Source organism: Diabrotica virgifera, chromosome 8 (genome assembly GCF_917563875.1).
Source record: "Diabrotica virgifera virgifera chromosome 8, PGI_DIABVI_V3a".
Lineage (NCBI taxonomy): Eukaryota > Metazoa > Arthropoda > Insecta > Coleoptera > Chrysomelidae > Diabrotica > Diabrotica virgifera.
Genome location: NC_065450.1, coordinates 214,328,228 through 214,349,301, shown reverse-complemented (window position 1 = coordinate 214,349,301; position 21,074 = coordinate 214,328,228). Strand labels below are relative to the sequence as shown.

Genomic DNA, 21,074 nt, shown 5'->3' with positions numbered 1-21,074 from the left:
ATGGTTGAAAATGCGTTGGGTCTGTGAGCCGGTTTTTTGTAGACGCAGGGTGTGTGGTTCTTTCCCGTCTGTTTTTGGCTAGCATTCGTGTGCCGACACTCAAACAATCAACATGCATCGACTCAGTGTAAAATTAGATCGCTAAATGCGAAATTTTCTTTGTAAAATCAATGTAAAAGTTTAGAAAGTAGTGATGTGTAGTTTTTGTGTAAATGATCGCCAGAATAATGGTAAATTCGTTTATTAAATTTATTCCCTGCACGAGTTTTAATTATTTTACACGAACCATCGAAGGAAGTCGCCCCCAACCGGTGGCTTGTACGAAGTAGAGGGTATAAATCAACCCCCCACTCCGTCCACTTTTCTTTAGATTTATTGGTGTCTTTTTGTTTTTCAACACATCACTGAGTCTTTGTACTGCTGATCAAGGCATTCGGATTCTTCTAGTTATCTCTGCCGTTTGATTCTATTTGCCTAGTTTGATCGTGTGACCTACGTATATATACTCTTCGACACTTTCGATTTCGAAAGATGAAAGTGAAATCGAAAGTGTCGAAGAGTTATCACATACTAGCAGAAATCTTAACTCTCACAAAACATCAGCAGAAAAATTGATTATGACATAAAATACAAGGTTAATCTGGAGATGAGCGTGCAAGAATGAAAAACGATAACAGTAGGATAAAAAAATGCTTAAGTGGAGACCAAGGGGCACAAAAGAATTGTGACCGATTGAATAGCAGAGCCGCAGAAAAGAAATAAATAGAAATATCTAGAGGAGGCCTATGTTTCTTGATATTCCTATCCGTGACGAATGTTGGCGATCACCATGGCAAAGTTCTGAGGTTCTTTAACCCGGATGTTCTTCTTCTTTCTGGACCTCGCTTTTTAAATATTTTTTCTTGCAGGATGACTGTAGGAGGGCATATTTGAATTCATTTCACATGATGTGTCCGAAGTATTGTAAGTTTCGAGATTTGATGGTTGGTAGTACCTCTAGGTTGTTTCATTATTCTGAGAACCTCCCCATTTGTGACTCGGTCAGTCCGCGGGATTCTAAATATTCTTCTATATAGCCACATCTCATCTCTACATATTGTGACATTATTTATAGGCTGCTCACAACCTGGCCTATTTCGTTCCGGAAGCTTCTGTCGTCAAACTGTCTGACCCTCTCTGTAGGCGAGACAAATAGAAACTTGTTCGGCGCTTCTAGAAGGCCATCGATATAAACCTTTTTTTATTGCTCTGTAAATAATATTTACCTTTAGATGTTTCTGGAAATCAGTAGATTAATTGTACATAACTATATAAATAGACATTTTTGGAATTAGAGTTTAGTTGTGAATTTGAATACGTCGGTGTACTTGATATGTATCGGGCGCGATATTTTTGAACTTGTAATTATGTAAATAAATTATTAGATTTGGTGTAATACATAAATTAGATATCGTAGTTTGTAAAATAAAAGATATAATTTCAGTGTCTTTCATTTGTTTAGAAGTAAGTTATTAAAAAATAAATAAAGTCAACTAAAATTAAACTTAGTGTCTAAAAACATAAATAATAAAATAGTAAAGTAACCACGTAAAGTCAGTTTTATAACAATATACTTTACAATATCTCATCTGTACATATACTGTACAATACTTTAGTTCAAGACCCACGATCCAACACCATAGAAAAGGACAGAGAAGACGTAGCATCTCAGCATTCTTACTTTTATGCCAATAGAGAGGTTGTGACTCGTGAAGAAAGCCCCCATCGACATCCAAGTGAAGGTGGATCTAGCTTTTTTGATATTTGATAGTATCTCTTAATGATGATGATGGTGATGATTATGATGATGATGCTGATGATAATGATGATGATGATGATATTTTATACAACACACATTTGGGAATTACAGAAATACTTGTGACTTATTAAATATGTAGTACTGCTGATAATGATATTGATGATGATATTTTTACAGCACACATTTGGGAATTACAGAAATACTTGTGACTTATTAAATATGTAGTACTAACCTTATACATTCATCAGGATATAGTGTACAATTTGTCAGACACCTAAATCTTTGCCAATCCATCCAGCCCATTGGTGGCGTACGGGCAAGTCCATTATCCAAACCATTCACGGTTGAAATAAGTCCAACCAACGCTAACACAAGTCTTGAAACCATTGTTCCTTCTCAGTTCTTGATTAGCATAACTAAAACAATCAATAATATCGGCAATAAGACTGATGCAGCTATATTTATGTTATATAGCTTGATACTTAGAGATTATCTTTGTCTGAGTCGTGTGAGTCACGATGTACTTGATAACATTTTAATACAATGTTTAATAGGTGTTTAATTTTTATAGGTTTGTTTAAAAAATAATCAATATTATTGAAAAATATGTATATTATTGCTAAAATACAGATTAAAACAAATAAAAATGCGTTTAATTGACTGATAACATCCTCACGCAAATAAATATAGATAATTATATTATATCCATAGATAACCATATGAAATCTTGAGAAAGCATATGATAGAGTTCCTCGAGAGATTCTGTGGTGGGCACTCAATAAGAAAGGAGTCCCTGGTGAATATGTAAAGATTGTGAGAGATATATATGAGGGAGTAACGACTAGTGTTAGGACAGGTGTGAGAGAGACTGATAAATTTCAGATGAAAGTAGGATTGCACCAAGGCTCGGTGCTAAGTTCTTATTTATTCTCATTAGTTTTGGACCAGATAACAGCGAAACTACAGGGTAACATTCCATGGTGCTTAATGTATGCTGATGATGTCGTGTTAGTAGGAAATAGTGAAAGAGACTTATAACAAAAACTGGAACAGTGGAGACAAGCTCTGGATGAAAAAGGTTTAAAACTTAGTAGGACAAAAACAGAGTATTTGGAATGTTCATTTAAAGACGGAGTTACTACAAATAAAATGATATCTTTGGATGGCGAAATGATTGTAAAAAGCAATAGTTTTAAGTACCTAGGATCGGTATTACAGAGTAATGGAGAAATAGATGGAGATGCATGCAGTACAATTAGGGCTTGATGGATGAACTGAAAAGAAGCGAGTGGTGTGTTGTGTGACAGAATAATTCCAATGAAGCTGAAGGGAAAATTCTATAAAACAGCAATAAGACCGGCTATAATGTACGGAACTGAATGTTGGGCAGTGAAGAAGAAAGAGGAACAACGAATGCATGTGGCGGAAATGAGAATGCTTAGATGGATGAGTGGAGTGACAAAGAAGGATAAAATTAGAAATAAGTATATTAGGGGAAGTCTAGGTGTGGCACCAATTGATGCCAAAATGAGAGAGCATAGGTTAAGATGGTTTGGTCATGTTCAACGTCGATACTTTAATCACCCAATACGAAGAATAGCTGAAGTGCAGATTCCTGGAAGGAGCAGGAGAGGAAGACCAAAGAAGACCTGGGGGGAGACGATAAAGCAGGACATGTTGGTAAAGGGGATTCACATTGATATGACCCAAGATAGAATTGTGTGGAAAAATGCAATTAGGGAAGCCGACCCCGCATAGGGATAAGGCAAAGAGAATGATGATGATCCATAGATAACCATATAATATTCAGGTACATCCATAGACAGACAACCAAGACTGACACTCGACTAGGAAACCCCTCAGCTATGCTCTTAGACATAGCAAACGCATTAGGGCTAAAAATCAAAGTAGACCCACCTACGACACCACAATAATACTAAGAAGAGTCTTTTAAAGAGACCACCAGACACCGGCAAGACGCATTGGTAGTAGATTAGGTTAAATACAAAATGTTGGTCGATCACAATGATCACAGAGGAGAAAAAAAAAATAGTCGTAACAGACAAAGAGTTCATGAAGAACAATAAAGCTGGAGGACCGAGAAAAATGGTGACTGAGTAGGAATGCCTCTATAGTGTCGAAAGCTTCGACACTATAGAACACACGTCCGTAATAATAAACGCAATGCAAAATTGTAGAATAGACAGCAGATATATTAACTTAATAAAAATAAAAGAAACTATGAACCAAGCTACAGCTACATACTACCTAAATGAAAATGAATATACGAACCCTCTACCATTAAAGAGGGGAGTCAAACAGGGAGACACTCTATCACCCAAACTGATCACCTTAGTTTTAGAGGACGTTTTTAAGAACCTAAATTGGAAATATAAGGGAATGAACATCAATGGCCGCTACCTCAGTAATCTACGATTTGCGGATGACATAATCCTGATAGCCACTGACCTACAAGAACTGCAAACCATACTTTCAGAACTACATACCGAATCTTCTAAAATAGGACTGAAAATGAATTTAAACAAAACAAAAGTCATACACGCCGAAGAAACCGTGACAATAATAAACGACAAAGTTATAATAGAAAAAGTTGAGGAATATATATACTTAGGACAAAAAATAATACTAAATACGGAAATTCAAACCGAATTAATAAAAAGAAGAAGAAAGATAGCATGGGCAGCATTCGGCAAACTAAACTATATACTCAGAAATCAGCAAATTCACCTACACCTTAGATCTAAAGTTTTTGATGCATGCATTATTCCGATATTAACATGTGGGGTACAATCATGGACAATCACAAAAAAGAATATGAACATTAGAGTCACTCAACATGCGATGGAAAGAGCAATGCTTGGCATATCACTTAAGGACAGGAAAACAAACACATGGATAAGACAGAAAACCAAAGTCACCGATGTGGTACAAAAATCATTAAAATTGAAATGGGAATACGCTGGACATATAGCTAGGAGCGATCTAAACAAATGGCATAAAACAATTCTAACCTGGAGACCATACGAACACAAAAGACCCAGGGAAGACCTCCTATAAGATGGACAGATGATCTGACATGGACTGCCGGGAAAAATTGGCTACAAGTAGCGTACAACAAAAAACAATGGAAAGGAAGACTTGAAGAGGCTTATGTTCAGATGTGGACCTAAATGGCTAGACCAAGAAGAAGAAGCAATGCCCCTTGTCGGCCTTGCTTTTCAACGTTTACTCAGAAAGAATTTTCACAGATGTACTTTCTGAAAAACAAGAAGGAATAATAATAATAATAATAATATCGTATGGCATTTTTGCCGGGGAGATCCTTTCGGATAGTTCCAGCGCCAATTACATCTTTAACCCTGTTTCAAGTAACTAGTGTCGATGTACACTAGCCCAGGGGGACCGACGGCTTAACGTACTCTCCGAGGCACGGTGAGACGGCTCGTGTCATTATTGAAAATGAAAATGGTTTGTCTTTGGCAGGGATCGAACCCACGTACACTGGCGTATGAGGCCAGCTATTATGCCGTTACTCCACGGCCGCTCACAGAAGGAATAATAATTGTGTACGGTGAAGTGATCAATAATTATTGGAGATATGCCGACGACACAGTACTCCTAGCCTCTACTCAAGAAGATCTGCAAACACTACTTAACAGTGTCGTTGAGAGCTGTAAGGAAGCAGGGCTGGATCTGAACATACGAAAAACCAAAATACTCGTAATAAGTAAACAATAGAATATAAAACTTAAGCAAGTTGATCACATTTGTTTGCCTTGGATATCAGGTAAATTGTAAGAGAGAATCACGGTGAAATTAGATCCAGAATTGAGCAGAGCAGAGCCGCTTTTGGTCTAAATCGTCTTGAGGCTTTTAAAATGTGGTGCTATAGAAGAATTTTCAGTGTCCTGGGCAGGGCCCCCGTAAGGGTTACTGACGCCTGTGTGCAAAAAAGTATTTTGGCGCCGTTGGGGCATTTTGGGTCATGTTTATTGATTATTTTTTTGAAGGTAGATAGGTAGGTAGGTGCTTGAAATAAAGCAAAAAACTGAACTTTGGAAGTCATTATAAGTTTTAATGAGTTTTACCCGAAAAGTACTTCATTTTTTGGTTATTTTAGGTTGAAATATTGGATTTGGAATTTGACGAATAGGAACGTACTTTTCATTAGCCTCAATTTTTCTTTTATTACGTCTATAGACTTCACGAGTACACCATTTTTCAGAACAATATGAATACACCATGTTTTCATTCTTTTTATAAGCTACATTTTCGATAACAATATTTTTTTCGATAAAATACTTAGTTTTTGAGTTTAACCGCCTAAAAGCGTGTTCTTTTGTTGAAAAATAAACATTTTCACTCGTAAATACCTCGAAAAATATTGATTTAGTTACAAAACTCTATAGAGTATAAGTTGGTTAGAATTAGTCGGTTTATCCATTCCAGAACTTACTTGGAACCTATATTTTTCACCCCCTGAGCAAAAGCAACCAACTGCACAAGTCCAACTTTGAAGTGGAGGGTAAGTAGAAACTAAATCAACATTTTTATGCAATTCGGTGGTGACCCCGAAATTATACGGTATCGCCGTATTTCACGTTCATTTACTGAGCTATAGGTACAATAGATAAATAAAAAATAGCTATTGTAGTAGCGATATTTTCCGAGATTTTGCTGTTGCAAATTCATTAATTACACCGCTAAAATATATACCATCAAAAATTTCTTGTTCAATTGCTAATATTGCCCAGGCAATCTTTGATTGCCGCTGGGCGGTGAACGACGTCAAAATCGTAAATCGTACTGTTGAAGTCTCACCGCCCAGCGCGCAATTCTACCAACAGGGTCTTTGATACTATTCAGCCATTTTAGACTGTAGTGATCTGTGATGACAGTAAATTTAGTACCTTCAAGGTAAGGACGTAACTTCTCTATTCCAAACAATACGGCCAAAGTTTCCTTCTCCGTCACAGAATAACGTCTTTCCTGTTTAGTCAGTGATCTGCTGAGGTAACAGATAACTTTTTCCTCACCGTTTTGTACCTGACTGAGTACAACACGTAAACCAAAATGTGAAGCATCACACTGAACCACAAAAGGACAATTATAATCCGGACAGAAAAGAACCGGTGCCTTAACAAGATTTTCTTCAACAGATTGGAAAGCCTTCTCGCAATCTTCATCCGCAGCCGATAGAGAGGGGTTTCAGGAACTTGCAAACATGATGGCAGCCAACGTCTGAATACGGACACGGTACTTCAAGAAGAAAAATCTTCATCCCAAACAAACCTTGTATTTTTACGAGTTAGAGCTGTAAGCGGAGCAAGAAGTGAAGAAAAATCTTCAAGAAAACGACGATACTAGCTTGCCATACCTATTAAACGTCTAATATCTGAAACGGTTTTTGGAATTGGAATATTGATAATTGCCTCTACTTTTTCGGGATCGACTAGCAAACCTGACGAATTAACGATGTAACCAAGATATCGGAGCTCCGGCTTATGTTACAAATATAGATCATCAAGAACATCCTTCGAAACATTGTCCTTATATGATTTTTAACATTGAAAAAGCTTGCTTGCCAAAAGCTACAGATACAGGCAATGTCAAAAGAATTCTTAGTGAAATGCTTACGTTTGGAAGGGTGGAGATTAAATTGTTTTCAAATATATATTGTAAAATACTTAAGGGGTCAATGTCATCAAGTAATAAAAATAACTTTAATTTAAACGCTTTAATTTCATTAAACAAATCATTGGAGTCTATATCCTTATAGGTCTGGATCCCGCGTATGAAAAAAAAGTTGATTAATAGCAAGCTGAAAATTTGTTAACAGCTTAAGGGTGTCTAGTCGGATAAACTTTGATATATAGGAACACTGGAACAGGGGCAGTTTTAATTGTGGAACAGGTTAAAAATTTGGAACGGTCAGACCACGAAAACGGCACATTTATTTTGTCCGACAGAATAGACTTAAACTCTCCGAACAGAGATTAAACTCTCATGCAAAAATCAGACTGCTATTTATAACCTGTCATAATTCCTGCCATTTGACATATTCTACATGTTCCACTCATTAAAACGCCCATTTGGTGATAAATAGCAGTCTGATTTTTGCATAAGAGTTTAATCTCTGTTCGGAGAGTTTAAGTCTGTTCTGTCGGACAAAATACATGTGCCGTTTTCGTGGTCTGACCGTTCCAAATTTTTAACCTGTTCCACAATTAAAACTGCCCCTGTTCCAGTGTTCCCATATATCAAAGTTTGTCCGACTAGACACCCTTAAGCTATTAATAAATTTTCAGCTTGCTATTAATCAACTTTTTTTTCATACGCGGGATCCAGACCTATTATTATTATCTTGATCTATCAGTCGTTCTTCAAGAACAAAACAACGTTTTAAAAGATCGCTGTCACTTAATTTAAATATGTTTCTTGTGTACTTATACCTAATCCTATTTAGTTTCTCAAATTTTGTTTTAAAATTAATTGTTAATTAATTTTAAAATTGTTTTTTTTTGCAAATTTTTTTTTCAATTTTTGACCCGTGGTTTTGCCGCCCCTAAAGGATGGCGCCCGTGTGCATGGCACACTTTGCACATATGGTAGCGGAGGCCCTGGTCCTGGGCGGAGAAGGTTCGAAACTCCACAATACTGTCTCAGCAAGACTACTGAGATTATAAAGGGCATCAAGAAGAGAAAGCTGGAATACCCTTATCTAAGAGAGAGAGAACACGAAGTTTTCTTTTAATAACAAAAATATTTTATGATAAGTATAGAAATTGCTGATAAAATTATTTTTATTGATCTCCCGGTATAATTAAGTTAAAGAGTTAATCTCAGCTAAAATCAGACATAAATTGAAGAACTATATAAAGAGAAATAACAAGACTTACCCAGATCACTTTTCTAAATTATTTTTGCTAAAAATCTAGTAAACTACGAGAAATTTGGTGGTACCTATCGCTTGATGTTAATACACTCAAATAAAAATAAAAATTGTTTTATAAACAGTTTCGTCAGTTTTGATATCTTCGCTTAATTCAATCACTTTTATCACTTTTGATTAGTTGCCGAGTTCTTCTATACAGCGTATGCAAATGAATGCTATCTTATCGTTCAGTAAACGAATGAATTCTATCTCTGTATTCAGAACGTGTGTTATTTTAGAATAAATTATAATTACAAGCTTTGTTTTAGTTTGAAAACCTATTTATGTTAACAAATATTAAATATATAAAAACTACTAGACGAAATGCAAAGAGAACGTAACTGGGCGATAATAAAAGAAATTATGATAAAATGACTGCAGGAATGTTGTTAAATTTAAATCAAGTGACTTAGAATTCCTAGAATAGATATTAAAATTTTGGCTGGCCAGTGTCGTCCCGAAAAAAAAAACCTAAGTAGCCTATACATTAACCAGTGTTCAGTATTTACATTATATTGGCTCCGTGCGTCTCCCCTCTACTTACAGTCACGTGACACGCTGTCAGATTTTGTAAGGACGTTTTAACATTGAGTCTTATGGGATTATTTTGTTAAACTTGAATATTTTATTTTGTAGTGATAATAACCGAAAAAAATTGTTAGAATTCATTAGTTATTAATTTATACTGTAATTTATAGTGCAACAACAATATTTTCTTTTGCGTTAATAAAGATTTATTGACATAAACTGCGATAGTGAGGTTATGTATACAAAATCGAACTGATAATCAATATTGGAAAGTGAAGAATTTATATCAGATTAAGTGCGTTTTTATTTTCTGTTTATATTAATACATAATATCACTAGCGTGACACGGCATTTTTTTTAAATGTCTCATTTAAACATACACAAAGCGTCCTTATAAAATTTCAAAAATCCGCCACCATGAGCAGGTCGGTCGATTTTGCTTTGACACTTTGTTAACGCTCGGGGCGAATACCTACCTACTGAAAGTGAAATATGCGGCTGGTATCTTCAATAAGGGCCAAACCAGACGGGCCATGCATCCAGAGCCGGATTTAAGGCAGTGGAGGCCCCTAGGCAGAATTGGTGTGGGACCCTACCTCCTACCATTAAAAAATTGTTGTTATAACTATGGTATACAGCCAAGTATAGAGTTTTCCCTTTTAAAAATAAAAAAAATGTTGATCTACATTTATAAATATATTTTTAAATAATAAAAAATACAAGAGGTGTAACTTGTTACCGTAAAATATTAAAAATAAATATTGTAAAATGTATGGTTAAAGTCTGGGTATTTTTTAGATTTTTGAATTGAAAATTCCTTAATTATGTCTGACATATCTATTTAGTTCCTTTAAGGCATAGTGTGTAATGCTCATTATAGAGATATGAAACGCTCTTGACCCATCATAGACCGAAGGCGATTTTTAATTCACTTTATTTTTGAGAATTATCACTCTCCACTCTCTAGAATTCATACATACACCATTTTTTTCACTTATTCATAAGCTACACTTATATTTTTGATAAGAATGTTTTTTCGACAAAATACTTACTTTTTTTTAGTCATTTGCAAAGAACCGTCTAAAAACGTGTTTTTTTTTTGTTAAAAAATTAACATATTTACTCGCAAATTTACTGCAAATAACTGAAATAATAACAGACTTCTTCAAAGAAAAGTTAAAAAAAAAGAGAGATCCACTATATGATGGAATTATACTGCATCAAACGGATACCAGAGAAACAAACCCCTTACGCAGCATACAACGAACCCGACGTCATAACATCCATAAAGATCAGGCGTCTGCACTGGATGGGTTATGTTGAACGGATGTTGAAGACTGAAACACCAAAACATGTAATGAGGCAGACACCAGTAGGGAGAAGGTCAAAGGGAAGACCCAAACTTAGATACATGGAACAAGTGGAAAAAGATCTGAAAATACTTAAGATTACCAACTGAAAAAACAAAGCAAGAAACAAAACAGAATGGCGGAAAATCCTAGAACAAGCCAAGATCGAAAATGATTGTCGAGCTACTGATGATGATGAATAACTAAAATAATAACACTACATAAGTATTAACTTAGTGAAAAAATGCTATAGAACAAAAGTTGCTTAGAATTCGCCAGTTTATCCCTTTCCGGACTTATTTTTTCACACCCGAGGAGGGGTGAAACTCACCTCCAGGGCAAAAGCACAAATCGGCAAAATTCACTTTTCTTCTTTGACATGTTATTATTTATGTGTATGCCAAATTTCATGTCAATTCAAGCGGTTCTTTAAAATTTTCAGAAAAAACCATGAGTCAATGGACTATTAACTGTACCAGTAACAATGAGAGCACACAGCACAATTTTATTTATTACGCACGTTTTGAATGATTTTAGAAATTAGCATTTAAACTTATATCAAAATTATTTAACAGTTAACAATCCAATGTACAACTTAAATATTTTCCGGCCTGGCCTGACCATGTTTGTATGAGTAGCATGACTTTATTTAAATTTTTATATTTGAAAAGTCCCCAACTCTCCAAATACTAGATAGGAAACTTCTAGGCTATCACAAAAATAAAGTAAAAACTTACCTTTTTCAACAGGGGTAACAGTACGAAATAATAAAAACAGGTGAGTGGTGAGTAATATTGCTGTTTTACTAGATTATCGTAAATAGTATTACAGCTGACAATAATTATTATTCTTTCTGCAAGTAGCACAAAGTCACAAAACAAGTGAGTGGTTTAGTGCCAGATTTTCAGATTTGCTTATGCCACAATTTTTGTCAACGGGATAATTTAAGGTCAAACTCGTAACCAAATTATGACTCAACAAAAAAGACTGAATTCCACTTGCTTATGTTCTGAGTATTTTGCAATCCATGCAAAAAGGGTATTTAAAAAATATGCATGATGTAGAATATGATTTAGAAGACAAATAGATTATTGTAGGCGTAGGAGGTAAGTTTGGCTCAAATTTAAGTTCAAACTTTGTAAATGTGGAGTAATCAATGTTTTGATCAATGTTATTATACTCAGTGGCGTAGTGCCAACTCAAGATAACGATAAATAAGAAATTATTTTTGATATACATAATTATGTTTGCATAAAACAAAAATTATTTTATGTGAATAATGTGCTGACTTTTTTATGTTTGGGATTTTGTGGGGGCCCCCGGAATGTGGGGGCCCCGGGCAGCTGCCCAGCCTGCCCTCCCATAAATCCGGCCCTGCATGCATCCACTCTGTGGACAGGCGATTTGCTAGCGCCGGAGACTACGCTGCGATGTAAATCGTTTGGAAGGGTGCGGCGTTTAATGTAATGAGTGAGAAAAAAAAGTAAGCGTGTTCAAATGATTAAAAACTTGCCGGCTAATAATAATCTTTTAAAAAAGTGTGTTCGTCAAAGTCAGTGTTTGTAATGTCCATAGTTGTAAATATTTTATAAAATTTCTACCTTTTTGAAAAAATACCAATAAACTCCATAAATGGAATTAAGAAGTACCAGGCAAAAGCAGCTATATCACAGGAAGAAGCACATAAAAAATTAACCAGTACATCTGGTATCCTACATCCGTAAAATAGTTTGATACAATTTTCAACACAAAAAACACACACAAATAGTAAGATTCCCATTAGAACTGAGTGAACGAGGTCCTGTTTTCAAGAAGATGATGACATTAAATATATCGGAGTAACCTAATTGAGTCCCAGAATTTATAATCCGTCTTTCCAATAGCCGAGTTGGGTCCCGAAGATGGGTAAATTGAGTCCCATGCCTACCTGGGGCTTAGTCGGTGTACGTAATGTTTTATAGGAATGAGAAAACAATAATTTATTTTATAACATATAATTTTATTACAAAAATGCAATCCTAAAATATTTACAGTAAACAATATAACCACATTTACATGCTAAATCTGTGCTAAGTATGGTACATATTTAAATGCTAGTCTATGTATATGTATGTTTTTTTCTATTTGGCAATAAGAAGAAAACCAAAGGTATATAATGATCTTCTTTTAGATCATGGATGGAGAACATTTGCATAAAAAACTTTGAGCAATATTTAAAAGTTCAATTGCTGTTGTAATAAAACAATAATTTGGTTTTTGTATGGCGTTTACCATTAGAAAATCCTGCTTTTTGTTGGTATTCACTGGAAATGTTTTAATGTTCATGAGCCTCTTCCATACTTTTTGGCAATTTAGGCAGAAGAGATCGTCGGGCGTTATACATATTTTTCTGACCAATTCCACATCTTTGGTAGCCAAGGTATTAATATTGCCATTTCGTAATTCCTCATGCAAAATTTTCATATCCCCCATTTTCATAGGTCGTTCACTGATATCTTCTACGGTCTTTCACTTCAAGGAGTTACTAACATTTGACGATTGAGTACATCTTCGTTTAATTAACTATGATTGTGGTCATCCATAATTTCCGTCACTACGTTGTCCCCATGGGTTTTTAAAAATGCTTTACATTTTTCTTTCGTCTGCGCACAACAAATCCAACGCTTGCCGTCATTTTTTAAATAATTTTGAAAACGATGTTTGAAGCCATTCAACACAATCAATGATTGTTTTTCTTTTTCACTAAGAACGATTTTCATTGGCAATCAACTTAACACTGTATCGTATACAGATAGATCGCACTCTATACTAAATATTTTGTGGTATACATATTACTTTTTATTTGATTACCATAAATGCATAACCAATAAAATACTTACAAATTAAAAAGCTATTAAAAGGTAATTAGAAGGATTTCGATGTCCGGGACTCAATTCGACCATCTAAATATTTTGACCCTTCTTAATTCAGGTATACGAAACTCAATTTACCTATGCCCAAATATATGTAAACATGGTAACTTGCAACCCTCTTTTAACTGATATCTTATCGTTTTGTTTTCTACAACAAACAATAAAGCCTTTTTTGGCAGAGGATGGTACCCCACTATTTAACATAAATAAACAAACAAGATTGTGAGTATTTGTTTCGTTCAGTTAAATGATGGATTCAGACGAGGAAAGTCTTCTTTCTCGTCAGAATGTATAATAAAATGTAAATGTAAATAGAGAAAATATTGCTTACTGGATTTACCTATTCTTTTCGATAGGGCTGGGCTACCTTCTTTAAAATCAGAAACAAATAATTCAAAATATAAAGGAAAATATTCCTCTCATTGGCTGTATACCATAATAAAAACTTACTAATGAAGTAAAAACCTCACATGTAGGTAGGTAGTATATAATTTATTAAAAAAATTTTTCTAAAAATGATCCAAGATGGATAAAATCACAAACGTTTTCGGACCAATCAGTCCATCATCAGGTGGTAGAAACCTAAAATAAGCAAACCACTGTATTAAAAAAGCCAAGATGAAATTTGACTGTCTGAAAGTTAGGTACATTCAGTCATTCAGACAGTCAAATTTCATCTTGGCTTTTTAATACAGTGGTTTGCTTATTTTAGGTTTCTACCACCTGATGATGGACTGATTGGTCCGAAAACGTTTGTGATTTTATCCATCTTGGATCATTTTTAGAATAAATTTTTTAATAAATTATATACCACCTACCTACATGTGAGGTTTTTACTTCATTAGTAAATAATTCAAAGATCTCGTCCCATGCTTTTCCTTTCAATGCCCTATAACTATACCCTCGGGTTCTTGTATAACATCTAGCCGGTATGTTTTGGAATTCAATTAAAAATATTTCGGAATCAAAATTCATTTTACGTGCTAACCGTGTAAACTCTCGTCAATATTTGTGGCAGCTACAAAAGTGGTCCGTCTGAATGGGTTTTGCCACTAGTGGACGCCATTAGTAGTGAGGTCATGGTCAATCATCGGAAGCTGCTTTGTGACTCCAAAGAGTAGCGCTGCAGAATGGCCCGTCTGGTTTGGCCCTAAGGGACAAACTGGACTGCTACATGATGAACATGGTAAACGTAATACCTATGTGAAGTAGAGGACAAACTTAAAGAATGGGAAAATTGCATTCCGAACCTATTCGAAGATTATATGATTAGTTCACCTCAGAATATTACTAACTGTGACGGACCCCTAGTAACCTACTCTGAGGTAATACAAGCCATACAATTATCAAAAAATGGTAAAGCGACAGGTCCTGATGAAATTTTAAGTAAAATGTTGGGAGGTATTTGCCTTGAAACACCACGCTGGCAAGGCGGGTTGGTGAGTTTTTAATTCAGCCGCTCATTGTGAGTACCGACGCTGTTTGAAGCCGCTCGCTCCGGGTCAGACGCTTCTAGGTTTGTGATCTTATATTATACCAAAAATTAAGGGTTTCCAGCTCCTCCATATTCGCCGTACCGGAAGTATTCTTCGTCACCTTGGATGCCGTTCTGGACTTCATCCGAGACCCTGGACAAGGGATCTTTAGCAGGTGCTAGCTTCCCGGGTCAAGAAGCTCCTGGAATCTGCGTAGCGCAGGGATTGATTCACTTTCCCTGATAGGACAATCCAAGGGACTCCAAAGGAGGTCCTACCCGCTACCCTTTAGAGTGAAATATACAAGCTTATAAATCGATGCAATGTTTTAGAGGTTATAAATTCGTTTTTCAATGTCATTTATACCACCGGACACCTACCTAATGGTTGCGTCAATTTATTGTTCCTAGGTCTACCTAAGAAGACAACAGCAAAATCCTGTGCCGATTATATAAGTAGAATCACCAGTTTGTTAAGCCATCTATTGAAATTTTTTCTAAAGATAATACATAGCCGTATCTACATATATAATAAATGCGATGAATACTTAAGTGACACACAGTTTGGTTTCCGTAAGGGGTTTGGAACGAGAGAGACATTGTTTGGGATGAATGTATTTACTCAAAGATGTCGTGATATATCTGTAGCTGTAGACATGTACTGTTGTTTTTTTTTACTTTCAAAGGTATATGAACGTGTTAAGCACTCTATATTGATTGAAGTTCTAAGAGACATTGGCTTGGATGGCAGAGAAGTTTGCATAATTGCAAATTTGTATTGGAATCAAACATAAGTTTTAGTAGACGCGGTTTGGAATCACAGGTTCCTAATATTAAAAGAGAACTACGGTAGGGATGCCTCTTGTCGCCCCTGCTTTTCAACGTTTACTCGTTTACAAGAATTTTCAGAAATGCCTTTTTAAAAAACAAGAAGGAATAATAATTGTAAACGGTGTCATCAAGACATATATGGCGTAGACAATAGGACATTTATGGTAGCACTAGCACTAAGCTTAAAAGCACTGTAGCAAAAAAAAATTATAGGTATATAGCGTAGACAATAGGACACTTATGGTAGCACTAAACTTAAAAGCACTCCAGCAAAAAAATGATAAGTATAGGTATAGCGTAGACAATAAAACACTTATGGTAGCGGTCATGGTATTTACAGTAGGAAAAATGAAAGAATACCCATGAACGAACATATAAAACGCACTGTATTTTCCTGTCATCGTGTCACACAAAAAATTGGCCAGCGCAAGTACATGTAATAATTATTGTTACATGTACTTGCACTGGACAATTTTCTTTGTGACACGGTGTATTCTTTCATTTTTCCTACTGTACCTAATGATATTTCAAAAAATACTAAGATTTAACTCAAATTACTAAAAATAGGCAGACAAAAAAGACAATTAACAATAGATACATTATGTATTTTACATTTACTTACGGTATCTTGTAGCATTTTACATTGTAGTTATTATATTTTCTGGGAATTAACCACAAATTAAAAATATCTTACTTTTGAAAAAATTTCCAAGCTGGAAGTCGAAACAAAAAGTTATGGAATTCTTAGAAAACATAAAAATTAAAGAGTGTTTTATACAGGGTGTTTCATTAATAATTGTCCATATAGTAACTGGAGAAACCTTAGCCCAAAATACGAAGATTTAACCTAAAACACTTAAATAAAATGTTGTTCCGTACTGAGTTACAGGGTGTTTTATCTAAAAATTAAAAAACTATTTTTGCTCAGCATTTTAAAACTATTCGACGTATCCTTTTCATACTTGGCAGAAAGTGCGGCTACTAGACACCCTACTAAATTATGATAAACAAACGTTTCTAGCTACTACCAGAGGCGTACGACAGGGGATGGTGATTGGTTGACCCTTCTCAAATTCTACGCCACTGGAGGAATTACTATTTTAGTGCAATTTTTAGATTCTACGATACTTTCTACGTAAATAATATACTCTTCAGTGGTAACGATAAATTCATTGGTTTTCGAGATATTTGAAGTTAAATATGAAACTGCACAGTTATTTTGATTAATTTATGATATGATTCATATGATTAAAATTTAAAAATTATTTGTACCCAGTACTTTAAAACTATTTGGCGTATCCTTATCATACTTGGCAGACAGTGTAGGTACTGGACACCCTACTAAATTAAGATAAATAAACGTTTCTAGCTACTACCAGTTGCTATTTTAGTGTAATTTTTTTATTTTGCAATACTTTTTATGTAAATAATATTCTCTTCATTCGTAACGATAAAATGATTAGTTTTCGAGATATTTGAAATTAAAAATGAAGCGACACAATACACTGATCAAAATAACCGTGTCGTTTCATTTTTAACTTCAAATATCTCGAAAACTAATGACTTTACCGTTACGAATGAAGAGTATATTATTTTCCTATAAAGTATTGGAGAATCCAAAAATTGAACTAAAATAGCAATTTCGCCAGTGGCGTAGAATTTGGAAAGGGTCAACCATTTACTTTCCCCCGTCGTACGCCTCTGGTAATAGCCATAAACGTTTATTTAACATAATTTAGTAGTTTGTATAGTACCTATACTTTCTGCCAAGTATGAAAAGGATACGTGGAATAGTTCTAAAATGCTGAGCAAAAATAGTTTTTAAATTTTTAGATAAAACACCCTGTAACTCAGTAAGGAACCACATTTTATTTAAGTGTTTTAGGTTAAATCTTCGTATTTTGTGCTAAGGTTTCTCCAGTTACTATATGGACAATTATTAATGAAACACCCTGTATGTTAAAACTATTATTATAACACTATTATTACTAGATATTATTAAATAAATAATTATTTATTGAAGATAATTTACTTTTAAAGTGTACTTTAACTTTTTCTATGATTAATAATGATACTATTATTTAAAAAAAATGATTTTTGGGAAAAAATAATTTTTCCAAAAATGGTTTAAACAAATTAGACTGTTTATTAATTAATAAATCTCTGGATAAACTGCATATTTGCAATGTACACATAAAGTACATACAAATTAAAAAAGAAAGATCAAAATCCATTGAGTACAGTTCACCAAATATAGCTGAAAGTGTGAAAACGCGTGACGATCATGATACTCATTCGTCAAACGACGGACCTCGCACTCGCACTGACGGTCCAGAAATTTCACACTTTCAGCTATATTTGGTGAACTGTAGATCCCAAGATATAGAAAATGATAGTAGTTTTAAGTTACTTTTTTAGTTCTTAAATTCGTGGATTTGTTGGCTCCCGGCTTCTAATTTCACTTACCATGACTAGTCACCAATTGAACTACATTTTTGAAAATTCGTGTAAAATACCAGCTTTTTGAATATTCAAAAAGACTTTTTCTACGGACTATATTTTTAAAGTTATTCTAAATGCTTTTAAACAACAAAATTTAAAAAATTTGGCATTAGGATTTTTGATTATAATAAATAATTTTATATTTTTTTAATATATTTTGATAGTATAACTCTTCTACTTTCATTTGGTGTACGCAGAATTGCCCTATCCTCTATCTTCATTATTTACTGTCTTATGTTATTGCAAAACAAAGGTTTCTGGGATAAACAAATAAAATAACTTTTAAACTAATTAATCTATGGATCTCAAATTTGGAGGGTTTGTGAAGTACACCAATATACAACTTTGTATGAAACACCAAAGTTCTACGTTAGTCTGAACAAAAGTTATTAACAAATAACGATTATCACTTATTTTGCAGTTTACGAAGCAAAAAATTGACTTTTTAAATTTAAAAAATTAGCATTTGAAGCTTTGTCAATGTTCTGAAAAATCAAATTTTGTAATTTTTATGTCAACTATTCAGCTTTTTAATGGGGTGCAAAAAATCGAAAAAATCGCTTTTTTGCACTATAGTCCTGTCGCCAGGGGGTACAACGGCCTCCTTTATTCAGATGGACTTACCCAAGTTTTTTTTATGTATTTTGACCCGTAGAATACGAATTTTTTGGGTAGCAGTTGATCCGGATGTCGATAAGATTTTTATTAACAAAGAACTTGAGACTTGAGGAATCACATAACAGCGATTTTTCGCAAAACAAAACATTTGTTTGTATTTTTTGGGTCATTGTTTTTACAAGTTTTTCGTAGGATGCATAGTTTTCGACATAAACGCGGTTGAACTTTCAAAAAATCGAAAAATTGCAATTTTTGAACCCGAATAACTTTTGATTATAAAATAAAATAGCAATTCTGCTAACCGCATTTGAAAGTTTAAGTCAAATTCTATCGGTTTTGATTATTTTCATTGCTAAAAATTAATTTTTGTATTGTTAAATAAAACTATAAACACATAGTGCTTGAATTATGTTTTCAATGCATTTCTCATTTAAAATCAAACGAGTAGGCGCGCATACAGACAATTTCTACGTAGATTACGTACATTAAAACGCATGCATTGGGGAACACTATGTGTTTATATCTTTGTTTAACAATAAAAAAATTATTTTTAACAATGCAAATAATCAAAACCGATAGAATTTGACTTGAACTTTCCAATGCAGTAGGTAAGCAGAATTGCTATTTTATTTTTTTATCAAAAGTTATTCGGTTTTAAAGCAATGTTTTAAAATTATAAACAATTTTTTGTCTTATAAACAAATAGCTTTTTTTTTATAATAAAAAGAATAATTTTTAGCAATGCAAATAATATTAAAACCGGTATAATTTGACTTAAACTTTCAAATGCTGTCAGCAGAATTGCTATTTTATTTTTTAATCAAAAGTTATTCTCATTCAAAAATTGCAATTTTTCGATTTTTTTAAAGTTTAACCGCGTTTATCTCGAAAACTATGCATCCTACGAAAAAATTTGTAAGAACATTTGTTGCTTAGAATCACCCAAAAAATACAAAAAAATGTTTTGTTTTGCGAAAAATCGCTGTTATGTAATTCCTCAAGTTCTTTGTTTATAACAATCTTATCGACATCCGAATCAGCTGTTACCCAAAAAAATCGTGTTCTACGGGTCCAAATACCTAAAAAAAACTTGGGTAAGTCCATCTGAATTAAGGAGGCCGTTGTACCCCCCTGGCGGCAGGACTAGTAAATTGTTAATAATTAAAAACGGCCCCGAACTCTAGGCAGGAAACAAGTAGGTTTTCTTCCTATAGGTCTATGTCTATAATAACTAAAAAAGTTATCAGATACCTGGATAATTGAGTGTCCACAACATGGTCTATTTTTTGCTTATTTCACTGGAGTAGGTATATAGTAGTCAGCAAAACACCGGTGAACGACTATATAATTACAGCATAAGGTATTGAAATAGAAAAAACATCATGGAAACATCACTTGTCTCAGTTCAAGTACACTAAGCGCCAAAATTAACGCACCACCTTAAAAATGGGACATATTTAATGTCTCATATTTCCTAAACCTGTTGTCCGATCTTAGTGATTTTTTTAACATGTTATAGCTTTATTCTTCAAAAATATCGATGTACAGTGGAACCCCGATAAGTCGGCCCCCGATAACCCGGAAGTCCGGCTAACCCGGACCGATTTTCATCAGATAAACATTTTGATTTTCAATATTTTGTATTTTTCAATTTAATTGTGGCTTATTTCCAATCAAAATAGTTAATTATCAGACAATCCTTTCAACAATAAAAGTGTATGTAATATAATATTTGAGAGATAATGTGTCTAGACTCTCTGTGTCGTGTACTTATGTGTGTAATTTGAACACGAGATTAAAAATTACTCATAGTACACGCCGCAGAAACAACAGCCAGCTGTCTGCAGTATCTATTCCTTTTTATTTCAAACTGTCAGCATTGTTTAGGAAAGACTATTTAAAAAATTCTTTTATAAACAATGGTCTTTAGTATTGTGTGTCTTGTATTGTTTGGGTTTGGTTTTTTTTAGAATTGTAATGAGTAGGTAATATGTACTGTGCATATTTATAAAAATATTTCATGTTATTTCAATTCTAACGGAGTTTATCTGTAAGTATACCGTATTTTATTAATTTTTACCATATTCTCCGGCTATCTCGGATTTTC

At 34.1% G+C, this 21,074-nt stretch overlaps 1 protein-coding gene across 2 annotated transcripts in view; it reads right to left on the bottom strand.

The window, feature by feature from the left end:
* Nucleotides 1–21,074, bottom strand: part of LOC114324551 (alpha-N-acetylgalactosaminidase) — a 70,959-nt gene that overhangs the window by 47,732 nt on the left and 2,153 nt on the right. The window contains exons 1-2 of one of the 2 annotated variants that reach the window (XM_050657835.1): nt 8,719–9,096; nt 2,031–2,214 (exon numbers count right to left, since the gene is read on the bottom strand). In XM_050657835.1, the coding sequence (XP_050513792.1) occupies nt 2,031–2,185 (155 nt within the window). In that variant the 5' untranslated portion in view covers nt 2,186–2,214; nt 8,719–9,096. Of the gene's footprint in view, nt 1–2,030; nt 2,215–8,718; nt 9,097–21,074 lie in introns of those variants that run through there. The other variant, XM_050657836.1, reaches the window with a different exon arrangement.